Source organism: Numida meleagris, chromosome Z (genome assembly GCF_002078875.1).
Source record: "Numida meleagris isolate 19003 breed g44 Domestic line chromosome Z, NumMel1.0, whole genome shotgun sequence".
Lineage (NCBI taxonomy): Eukaryota > Metazoa > Chordata > Aves > Galliformes > Numididae > Numida > Numida meleagris.
The window spans coordinates 25,109,599-25,121,987 of NC_034438.1; the positions used below are offsets into that span (position 1 = coordinate 25,109,599).

The 12,389-nt window shown below is 41.8% G+C and overlaps 1 protein-coding gene across 11 annotated transcripts in view; it reads right to left on the reverse strand.

The window, feature by feature from the left end:
• ARHGEF28 (Rho guanine nucleotide exchange factor 28) overlaps nt 2,270-12,389 on the reverse strand; it is a 133,173-nt gene continuing 123,053 nt past the window's right edge. For 9 of the 11 annotated variants that reach the window (XM_021379614.1, XM_021379616.1, XM_021379615.1 and 6 more), the window contains one exon: nt 2,270-5,267. In XM_021379614.1, coding sequence (XP_021235289.1) covers nt 5,107-5,267 — 161 coding nt within the window. In that variant the 3' untranslated portion in view covers nt 2,270-5,106. The remainder of the gene's footprint in view (nt 5,268-12,389) is intronic. The other 2 variants (XR_002433178.1, XM_021379620.1) reach the window with 2 other exon arrangements.

Here is a 12,389-nt window from a genome sequence, read left to right on the forward strand (position 1 = left end):
ATTACATATTTCAGCCAGCAGTGACACTAATTCCCTATGTTTTTTGCACAGGCAGGTCTACAGCTTTACCTGAATGTCCATCAAGGGCTGCTGACCCTGGAGCACTGTCATTCCACTCACTTAGGAGGTCTGGGGACTACATCTATCTTCAGCTCATGAGATAGTTCATCCATGCAGAGCTTTTGGTGAGCAATGGTAAGCATGGGTGAAGGAAAGGTTCACACCTCTGCACAGCTCCTTTAGGCATGATTTGCCAGCATTACAGAAAGCTGTTAAGAAAGTTTCCTTGAGTGTGATAAACATCCTCCAGAGGAGAAAGTCTTTGTTTTCAACTTGTACTCTTCACTGTCACTTTCCTAGATATCTGATTCTCACTCTGTTTGGTACCGGTTTTCAAAATATGGAACTTAAACAGTTCTCAGATTATCAAGCCTAAAAACAAGACGCAGAAACAGTTAGCAGTTCAATAATTACTGATTGCTTTTTTTCCCAAGTGGAAAAGCTTGTTCCATGATGGAGTTTAGAAAACATCCCAGAGATAGGAGATACTCCTCCTGCACCCTCTGTACCCAGAGTGCCTTTTTCATCTTCCTTTTCTTTCCCCTGTGATCTTTTGAGTCCCAACCTCGGAACTCAGTGGGAGCTGCAGATCTCTGTGGGGCTGAGTCCCTCTGTACAAGGGGTGGGGATGTCTTTAGTGGGGCCTGAGAATTATCTGAAGAAGAGGAAGAAACATCTATGTAGCTGATTCCTAAGACAAGAAATGTTGTTCCTGGGGAATTCTGGAGCCAGCTACCGACTTGGACTGAGCTTCCATCCACACTGCTTTACATGTCCATGGAAAACTTCGAAAACTTTGACTCTTTGGTAATCTCCTAATATAGCAAACCTAGCTGTCTTTTTTATGATGCATTTTTGCAGAGCAATGGACAGCATTAATGAGAATTATTTAGGTAACAGCAAGGATACATTTTGAGGCTTTTCCTCTAAATTGAAGAAATGAAACAGACTAGTTTCATATCAGTCTACTGAAGAAAGACTTTGTGCAATAATTCAAGGCAATGAATTTAAGCCATCCTTGTAGTTGCAACTCAGAACTGGGCAGAAAGTGAAACATGAAAACATTGTTGGAGGCTAACTTGTAGTTGTCATGATTAAGATTACTGAGAAAATTCACATCTTCTGCAGTGCTGCTTACATACAGATATTTGATAGGGAAAACAACAAATACAACCATTTACTTTGACAAGGAAGTCTTGAAGACTGCAATTCAGTAACAGAAAGAGCAGACATACAACCTTTTACAGTATGCTGATGCCCCATAAACTATGTCATTTTTATCTCAAATATAAACTGGGAGGACTGAGGAGAACTGAGGACTCTTCTCTGGAAGGATTTGGGGCTGCAACTTTTTTCAAACAGAATATTAATCAGAAGGTATCTGAGGAGTCATGTTATTTCCCCATCTGTCATCAAACGCATATGGAGAACCAGTTCATCAGCAACTTTCCCTTGCATTCAGAATTCAATCTCTGAAATTTCTAGGAAAGTTACTGACCACGGCACAGCCTCTTAGTCCTCTGAACGGACAACTCCATGAACATGATTTTACCAACATTAAAGCACACTACTACTGAATTTGCACTGACTTAAAATTGAGATGCAGTGAAATGCTTTGCTAGTTGTTTTTTGTTTTTTTTTTTTAACCTAAATGGACAACATACAAACCAATGCAGCCAATAGGTCACAGTAAGCATAATGATTTATGTTGCTTATGTGGCAAACATTAAGAGATTTTTTTAGAATTCATCTTTGTAAATAATCTTAGGAGTTTTGCTGAGGGCCTAATCAGTATTTAATTTGGACATTTGAAAATCACATCTGTGCATGGACTAGCCTTGTGAAAAGTCTCTATAATTGCAGCTGAGTTTACCTTAACACTATAAACAATAGCCAAGGGAAGCACTTGCTCTATTCTGGCCTCATCTTATAAATAACCGAGTGCATGAATCTAAGGCCCTTGATCCAGCCCACTGTAAGCTTGAGACCTTTCTTTACCATCTCAAAAATGTGATTAATAAAGGGTTGTTGTGAACTTCAGTTAAAATCTTCCAAAGCTGTGAAATACGGCAGCACTACTAGTATGCAGTGACACTGAGGAGAAAGTGCTGGGCAAAGTCTCGACATTGCAGTGAAGAAAACCCTCTTTGTTAAGGGTGGAATAACAGTAATAAAAACAAAAGGAACACAGAGAAAGCCCAGCCCAGTGTAGTGGAGACTGGCAGTACAGCACTTGTTTCTTTAATTACAACACTGAAATAAATGACTAAATTCAATTCTGAGCTTTCACAGTCAAGATGTCTTGACAAGCATATCGAAAAAGAAAACACAGTATGCACTAAGAGTTACAAATGAATACAACAGGCCATGTAAATATACCCATTTCAAAAGAGTATAATGAAGCCAAGGGGTAGGAAGTACTTCTGAATGTATATTTATTTAATTAGAAAAGAGTAGGAATCATTAATACATGCCTGACAGTGACTGAAAACGCAACCTCCTAAAAATGACTGAGTCTCACTGGGGCTTCATTTAAATTCTGCTATGTATTAACAAATGCCTGAATCATGGACAGAGTTCAGGGGTTCATAATACATCTTGTTATAAAGAACACCTGCCGAGACCATACTGGTCTATAGTTTAAACATTTTCTACAATTAAAATACCTGAATCTAGAGGCCACCTGTTTCCTGCCTTTGCCTTCCCCAAGTGCCTTAAGTTTTACTGTAAACACAGGTGAGCAAAATAAGATGCTGTCTGATATTAGGGGACTTGAGAAACTTGCACAACAGCTGAAGTCCTGGTCAGTGGCTTTTCAACTCCCAGCCCCTCAATTAAAACTGATGAGAGAAGCAGAATCCTCCCCTTCTCTCCCTCTCCTTGCCACTTACACAGCAATTCCCACACTGGTTTGGGACAGCAGCTATCCATCCAGCAGCTTGGATTTGACAGTAACCAGCACCAGATGTTGCAGCAAAGGCATAATTAAAAGCAGAATGAGCAACTGTGGAGGAAACTTCTTAGTTTTTCCCAAATTCCCACCAGGGCAATGTGCTTATCCTAAGACATACTGCATCCCAGGAACTGATCTGGCTGTTCAGAAATGTAGCAAAAAGCTGTCCAGATGGCAGCCCTATTTTCACTGCTGACCAGTGAAGTGAGGCTGTGGTCTGCAAGATCTGTAACAAGAGGCTGGATTTCCATTCTAATTTTAGTCTAGTCATGAAATGTAAAGCACATAAAACACTTTCTGAAATTCTAGAAAGTTTTTTTTTCCTCATACAGAGATGCCAAAGCAGTGCAGGTGAGCGGGAGTCTTGAAGGCTGGAAATAGAAACTGAAAAACACACTTGCAGGCCCAATCTTTCCATAATGACACTGCCACACCAGTTAACAGCATCAGGGAAATGAGACCTATTCACAGGGAATGTCAGATGCTCCATTGTTAGCCCAAGACACCAACCAACCAGATATTCTGGCAGCACAGTGAGAAACAACTCGGAAAGCACTGCCTTTTAATGTTCTCAAACAGCACAACAACCTCAGAAAAGAAGCCTCCACAACAAGAAACCCTTGCTGACAAACATCTGCTATCCAAGCTTGCACTCCTTGCTGATTCTGCACTATGCAAGGCTTAGGATAAGATGGAAACTCTTCACCTCTATACAAACAACCCTATGCTCCCCTGTGCCATAAACCATGAGCTAACCCAATGTCATGCAGCTGTGCTCCTTCCATGCTGCTGCAGGACATGCCTGCTCGAGTCTTGGTTTTACCAGCTGAGGTCCCTGGAACACAGCTTTGGTAGCACTGCAATAACACAGGAAGTGGGCAAGTCGATTTAAGTCTTTTCCTCCTGTTTTCAAATTTCTTTGGAAGACCCGGCATTGCATCAAAGTTACAGTTTTGCAGAAAGGCATGGAGCATTTATTAAATTCAGTGAAAGTATACAGATATTTCTGAAAGACAAAAAGGTACAAAGCAGGTCCTATTTCTTACTAACTAATGCTGATGATCCCATGAACCTGAACGCACGAAGCTAGCTGGCTCCCACCTGGGAAAGCAGCAGTTTCCAAAGGGATCAATTAAACTAAAAGCCTACTATTTTGCCCAGAGAAGCTGTGGATGCCTCTTCTCTGAAGGCATTCAAGGTCAGGTTGGATGGGGCCCTGGGCAGCCTGATCTGGTGGATGGCAGCCAAGCAAGGGGCTTGGAACTCGGTGGTTTTTAAGTTCCAAACCACATAATTCTATGATTCTACAATTCTACAGTTTTATGACTCTATGATTCCACAATTCTATGATTCTATGACTACATGATTCTATGATTCTATTTATCCCCTATTTCTTCCTTTGACCAGCGAAGTTTCATCTGCTAAACTTTAATGCACAAGAGCACATAGTGAAATAAGTTATAATACAATAACAAACCAACATAACAGCATCTCTGCACAGAGCTTGGCAATAGTACCAAAATGATGATAAGCTCTGGGACATGAACAAACACTTACTAGCAATTATGTTGATACCATAAAAAAAATCCCCTTCTAAGCAGTTTCTGAGCCAACGGATAAGAAAAATGGCCCAATAATTAAGGGTACATAGCACATTTCAGAAAAGATTATAGCCATAATTCACAAGTTGCTGTCTTCTCACATAATATCTCAATTGTTAGAAGGCTACTGATCCATTCCCTGAAATCCCAAACAGCAGGCTCATCTCTCTTAGTTTGCCCTTTTCAAAAGAAAACTCCAGAGAAAAGGAACAGTCACGTTCATCGCTCTTGATGGCATCTTTGCAATTCCAAAGTGCTACATCTCCCCTGCTACCCACTGCTTCTTGCAAAGCATTTGAAATCACATCATAAATTAAAGATTATTAAAAAGGCTCCAAAATAACTTAATTGTTATATTTATCATTGGGAAAATCTTGCACTGAGTATTAAATACAATCCATAAAGCCACTTGGTCATAGAGTAACTACAAACATTTAGAAAACCAAACACAATTATCTTTCCAAAGTGCTACTGAAATTAGACAGCGAGCCATCAGAGGTAAACAATATTCTCCTCTCCTCCATCTCCGCTTTCCGTGTCCTGCAGGCTCTCAGGCTGGTGGTTCAGCAGCAGCGCATCTACTCGTGGTGGCTGGACGGATCCATGGTTTGGACTGCTTGCCTGGGGACCTTGGATCTGTGATGCACTTAGATCTGTAAGAAATAAGAGGAGGACATGTGAAAACATGTCTTATTTTATGCCCATGCAATCATTCAGAGCAAATTTTGACTTTTTCATTACCAGTGTGCTAAAGCACCATCTCTGAGAAAGCCAGATCTGACTCGAAGGGAAAATACTTCTGTATTATTTAATTATACAAAAAACTGGTGAGAAGTGGCTTGCCCGAACTTACTGAAGTCTGTTCAGGTCTTCCCATTGCCATGAAAGGGCTTAGATCAGTGTCACTATTTTTACAATAAAAGACATTTCCATGCTTCCTTTGCCAATCAGATGCACACTAATGGAAATGTATAAAGGCTGTCAGAGTTGGGCTGGAAGGAAACATACCATATATAATCAGTACCTTTATTAGTAAGATAATCCAGTTGTAAAATTAATATAGTTTCCATCATTACACAGAATTTTATTTGCAAGACTTTTTTTCAGGGATGCAAAAGAGTCAAGTTAGCAAACCCCAGTTAAGAGACTGCTTGACTGGCACTTGCAGTCTGTAATAGGTATGTAACTAGTCAGCTTCTTCCGCCAATTTCATCTCTGTTTCTTTGGGGAAACCACTTCGTCTGTTCTTGTCTCAGTCTTTTAGCTGTGGAGATAATACTTGTACCCAAACACTAAGAAACTATTTCACAGGACCTTTCATTTGTTATCTTCCCAATTTTCTCCTACAAATGCAGAGAATCGGAGACCTCCTTTTATTTTTTCCTGCAGAGCTCTGAAGGCTTTTGCAATCATCTGTGAGTTACGCAAAAAAACAAAAACAAAAAACAAAAAACAAAAAAACACACACACAAAAAAAAGCAACACGCCCACACGGTTGGATTCTATTCCGGTACCATTTAAGGACATCAAGAACTACATTATAGAAGCTGGCTCTTCTACAACTTCATTTCTTCAAATCAACATTTCCCATAAAAACAAGCTGCATGAGAAGAGAGTGTGTATCATCATATTTGGTATGAGAAAAGCCTGCAACAGACAAGCTGCAATACTTGGCCCATTCTTTTTACTACAGTCCCAACCCAACCAACCTCTGCTACTACAACAGGGTTAAGGGCTTTGGAAAAACAACTCTACAGGAAGCAGCAAAGCCTGGCACCCCTGCCACAGCCACCACAGGCAACATCAGAAGCAAGCAAACCCAGAACTGGGTCTTTTGAATCCTCTGTCATTCATGCAGAAGCTAAAAAGACATTTCGTGCCCACACTGGTCCCTCGCGTGCAATGGAAATCTCTTATAAAGAAGATACTTGTTTTCTTACTCCTTGTCACTCTAAATGACCACAACTTACAATGATACCTGCCCACAGCTGGCCCTCCCATGATACATACAGCTTTCACCAGTCTTGTTTATTAAATTTATGGAAACACGAGTTCGCTGGCACCATACAAAACTCAGGCTGCTCACTGTCATAGGAATGCAGAGCAGTGGGAAACAGCTGTGGGACAGCATCTGGGAGCACACTGTACTACTGCACTGCCTTCAGCATGCTCTCCACTCTGATACTCACTCTGAGAGCAAACAGCCTCCAGTGCAAGATCTATGTATGCTGTACCTGCTGCTGAGATTGCAGGGCAGGTGCCAGAGTCAAGGTATTTATATATAATCAGTACTTGGCCAATACCACATGATGCAGAATGGAAGAAAATGAAGCCTAAATTCCCCTTCTTTCATTGTTTTATACTGGATATAAGGGATCAAGTTTTAGCCTCTGTGAAAATCCAGAATAAGTCTTGATTGCAGGTGCGCTACTCTGGGTTTGCAGTATGTAACAAAGAAGGATTGGACTCCCTTACTCAAACAGCCTTGCTTTCTTAGCTGACATTTGCACTTCTTTTTAATATCCGTATTACAAAAAGATTACAGTTTGCTTACTCAGATTCAAGAAACGAGAAATATCCTACACCTGCTTGTCTTTATGCAAGCTGGATGCTTCAGTTTTATTTATTTAGTAAGAAGAGTGAAAGGTCCTCAATCTCTGAACACTTGTATTGAGGGTAATTTTGCCCACATTCATATTCCTTTCAAGTCCTGTGAGTCTACGCATCTTAACAAAGTTACACACATAAGAATATCAGGCAGTAAGCACTTGTTCGAAAGATCTGCTTCCAAAGTTTATGAAGTACATAATTGGAGAAGCCTAATTACAAATTTGAAGAAACCTAGAAAAGAAAGAGAAACACCTTACACACAGTTAATTTCTACCATCAAAACTAAACAGTAATTGCTTCACCAATTAAAGCAGTAGCTGTTTCCAAACCATTTCTCATGAACTGGTACAATGCTAAGCAGCAGAGCTAAGCAATGAAAACTGACTATGTTCTGGAAAAACAAATCACATGCTGTCACTGTTGGAATAAGTGATTTATTGGCAGTTCAGTTGTTTTTCTACTCTCTTTATTTTTTTAAGCCCTTGCACTCTAAGAACCTGAACAGCAGGAGAGGGTCAGGCTGGATATCAGGAAAATGTTTTTCACAAGAAGACAGTCAGGCACTGGGACAGGCTCCCCAGGGTAGTGGTCATGGCACTGAGCTCGCCAGACTTCAAGAATCATCTGGACAACACTCTCACACATAGGGTCTGATTTGTGGGTGTTCCTGTGTGGAGCCAGGGGTTGGACTCCACGACCCTTATGAGTCCCTTCCAGATATTCTATGATGCTATGAGACCATCCAGGGTATGACAGCCTAGCTGCCATCAGGGTTGATGCACACTTTAGCAGGGTGGAAAGAAGAATCTGCTTTCTCCAGCTAATGGGGGAAGGGGACGGTTTCAGGTGGCACCAGGCTCTGCCTCACCAAGGCCAGTGGGTGCTGTGGGTGCCGCCCAGAGACCGGCCTGGCAGGAGGCCGCGTGGTGTGTCACGCAAGTAGGGAGAGTGGCCTGAGTCAGTCATGAGCTGTGGGTGAAGGGGCTGCTGCTGGTAAGAGGCTGCCCAGAAACTCTGTGCAGGCAGCCAGAGCATGGCACGGGAAACCAAGGCCCGGCCTCTCTGCAGCACGATGATGGAGTCAGGGCTTGGAGCAGATTTAAAGCCAGGCCAAGAAGGACCATCTGCCTTTGATGAGCTTCCTCCACTCCGATCTTCACTTCCCGTTTTCAAAGAGCATAGCTCCAGCACAATAAGGCCAGGTACCAGGAAACTGCAAAGAAGCACATTATGACCCTGAAGTACATTTTTAGACAACAAAAATAACAACACAAGCCTGTGGGGCAGCTTTCACACCATTTCCCCGGAGGACCTCAGTTCTCAGCCCAGGGTCTGGTCTCCAGTGCAGAGAACCGATGGCTCCTGGGTAAAAACATGATCCAGGAAATAAGAAAAGTGGCATTCTGCACCCTAACTACCTTATCCTACCCTTCCTGTAACCCCAAAAGACAGGATGACTGGCATAGCATGAACCACTCAAAGGTGAAAGACAAAGCAATGGAATTTGCACAAACCTGAGATCAATACATACCAAAATAAACACAGCTCTGGGGAGGGGGCTGGTGGTGGGAAGCCAAGTAAACACTTCATTAGTCACACTGATTCTCACCTTCTGTCTGTTGTCACAGGATGTAAGCATTTCCACATCAAATAAATGCCACCAATTTTCTCCTTCACTCCTCCCAGTTGGAGAATGAGAGCTCTGCAGGTAAACCTGGAGTGCCCACCGTGATTGTTATGGGAAGGATGGGATGATGTTAACAAGGTGCTAGAAAATACTCCAGGCAGCAAACCCAGCTCAGGTGTCTGTGTTTTAAACAGAAAGCCCTTTCTCTTCCAGCTCTGACCCCAAATTTTCAGCATCATAGGATAATTCACACTGGAAAGGATCTGAGGAAGTCTCTGGTTCAACCTCCAGCCCAAAACTGAGTCAGTTCTAAGGTCAACATAGGCTGGATGCTCAGGACTTTCCAAAAAAGAACAAAAAAAAAAAAAAAAAAGAGGAAAAGGGAAAAGCAGAAATGAAGGAAAAAGGAAAAAGGGAAAAAGGGAAGTCATCACATGGACTACGTTCCATAAACAGTATACACACACTGAATGAATTTGCTATGACTTTTAGAGACCTGTGTCACGTGTTGGCCCTCTTTACAAAACAAAATGTCATTAAATGAAGTGAGACTTGTGCCACTTTGGGCAAGGAACATGTTGAAGAATTTTAAAACAATCATTCCACTGTGGGTAACGAAAAAAAAAAAGAAGAAGAAGAAAAAAAACAAAGAGAAAAGAGTTAGGTTTTGGTTTTACCATTTGTTTCTAATGACAAGTACCAGTTTTCATACCAAGTTCATCTGGACTGACAGCTGACACATCAACTTAAGGCCAGAGCTATATGAAATGGCAGAGCTGCTGTATTTAATCCCCTACCCCTGCCAGCACTCATGCACAGTGCAAAGCACAGCGCTAAGTCTACCAGGTCTGGGATATTCAAAGGAATTCAGGGGAAACAGGCTCTCATTTGCTATCACAGTTCAATACCAAACAGCAGCCTAGCTCCCGTAAGCTCCACTGAAAGTGTCTGCCAGCAACACTAGGGCAGCTCTTTGTCTGTAAGAATGCTCCCAGAGGTTTCCACGCAGATTCCTTAGCAAGAGGCAATTTCCCAGGGAACTCTAAACATCTCAGCCTCCCTCCCTTTCCTCCCAGCAAACAGCACTGTGATCAGTTTTGATTATTTATTCGTGCGATAGATTTGCGATGAATTTCCTGTTGAATGACATGCAGCAACATCTAACCTGCCAGGGCATTTCATCCCTTCACCATGGCATGACCAGGACTCTGGCTCTCAGCAAACACCGGGAAAATATTCTGACCTTGACGTTACCATGGAAAGCAGAGCCTAATCCGTGCCTCAGTTGACTCAGAAGGCAGGAAATCAATCTGAGAATGTTAATGCCGCTATTTACTTGTAACCAACCGTAACAGGAAAAAGCAGCAACTGCATTTCTCAGGCAAACAAGCACCTCCATGAATCAGAGGTCTTTTCACAAAAAGTAGATGAGCAGTTAGGTTTTACTAGATTAATTAGTCTCATCATCTTTTGGTGCATTATTTTGTTAGGAGACAGAGAACAGAAAGAATCCAAAGCCTACGATGAGGAAGGTCTGCAACGCAACTCTTCTTCTTGTCTATTCTTTGGACTTTTGGAATTACCAGAAAAGACATCATTCTGCATGTTTCTGTTCTTTGCTTAGTTCTTGGGTTCAGTAAAACATTGGAATTTGCTTTTCTGGTTATCTCCAATTCTTGTCTTAAAGCCCCAGGTTTTAGAGTCACATGACAATTCAGCACTCTTCTTTTATCACAGCTCAAAAAACACTATTTATACAAGAGGTGATATCAAAGAAAATATTTAAAAACATTTCAGTCTCAGACACTGGTAGTGGTACCTCTCTAACATCAAGTTCATAGCATGCCATAGGTCAAAATTATTTAAGTTTTAACCTCCTTACATAGCTATGTTATCAGTGACATTGGATTCAAAGCACACAGCTTCTAAACTATTTTTGGCATGCTATTTTTTAATGCATATCAATAAGGGAGACTTAAAAATAGGTCTGATGCGAAATCATAACTTGTTTGTGCATTAAATACTCATAGTCTCACCTTGGCAGGGCATACTGCCTGCCAGCTGTCTGCTTCTGCTTAATCTTAATTTATTTAGGTATGAATGCCCTACTAAACTGTCTGTGCTAAGCTTTGAAGCTTTAGACGGTCAATTACTGACACACACATGGTCCAACAGGTATTTTGCTAACAATGAACACATGTTTTATTGATCTACTTCTTTTCCAGCTCATTAAACACAGCTGCACTCAAGTGATCAAGAGAAAATAACCATAAAACCCTAAGAACACCCTTCCTACAAAGGATCACAAGGAACAGCACCAGCTGCCTGCACAGAGCCACTGCTACGCTGGCATGGCCACAGTCTGCACCTCTGCAGAGGCAGACATCCATCCAACTGATGAATAAAGTGAGAGCAACAGGTAAGCACCCAGAGCCTCCTCCTTCAAGACCCTCATGCAGACATCCCAGGTGAGCTGCAACTATTTACCCCTACCCCATGATCTGCAGAAGACACTTGACCAGCAGGCTGAAGCTACGAGCTGCAGTTAGGGAGGTAAAAACTCCAGCTTGGATTCTTGCTGGAGAATTGTTAAATAAAGACATAAAGTTACAGACAGAAACAGTTTGACAGCAGATGAAACCAGCTCACCGCTCTGCCACCAGACAGCAGACCCCCATGCTTTCCGTGCCAGCTCACACCAGTTTGCACCCCAAAAGTAAAGCATTGCCATGAAGCTTCCACTCCTCCCCTCCCAAAGACACAGTTAGCACTGAAAAAACAGCATCTCTGGCACAAGAATTCACTCCCTTTGAAGCAAAGTGGGACATTTGCACATCAAAACTATTCTTTTGAGCTCTCTGTTACCACAGGCAGGCATTATTGTGCTGATTAAACTCACTTCATATTTTATGGTGTTGTGTTTTGCTTTTTTTTTAAACTACGAGTCTGCTTTGAAATAAGCATTAAATCAAAGACCTTGGAAAACATAGTTTTGTCCCCAGCTTTTGGCCACTCTCTCAGGTGCAATACAAAGGAACTGTGCTCTCAAATTTGGTAAATATTTTCCTGAAGTAATTGGAGGGCATCGCTTCGTAATAGAAGCTGAAGGGGGAGGTCATTGTAAAACACTCTCAAGGCACCACCTAAGCACCTTGGCTTTACAGGGCAGTTTCCCCACAAAAGGCCAGCTCCATCATTTTTTCACTCAGAAAAGCTGACAATGCAACAATTCTAGTGGCACAGGAATCCTATGTCAACATAAAGAGTTGCTGCAGAAGCAAAAATAAGGCAAAGCACTTGTTTCAAATCAATTACATGCTAATTGTATCCTTTAATAGAGGCTCCTGCTTAGTGATTAATGCAGAAAAAATATAGGCATTGCTACGAGTGAGCATCTGACACAAGCCTCTTATCAGATGGTCACAGAGATACCTGGTCTCCACTGAGCTCAAAAGACTAATTCACTAGTTCACTAATTTTTGAGTGCAATTCAATTCAGCCACTTCTATCTGTTCATAATTGAGCTAGTAGGAAGTAT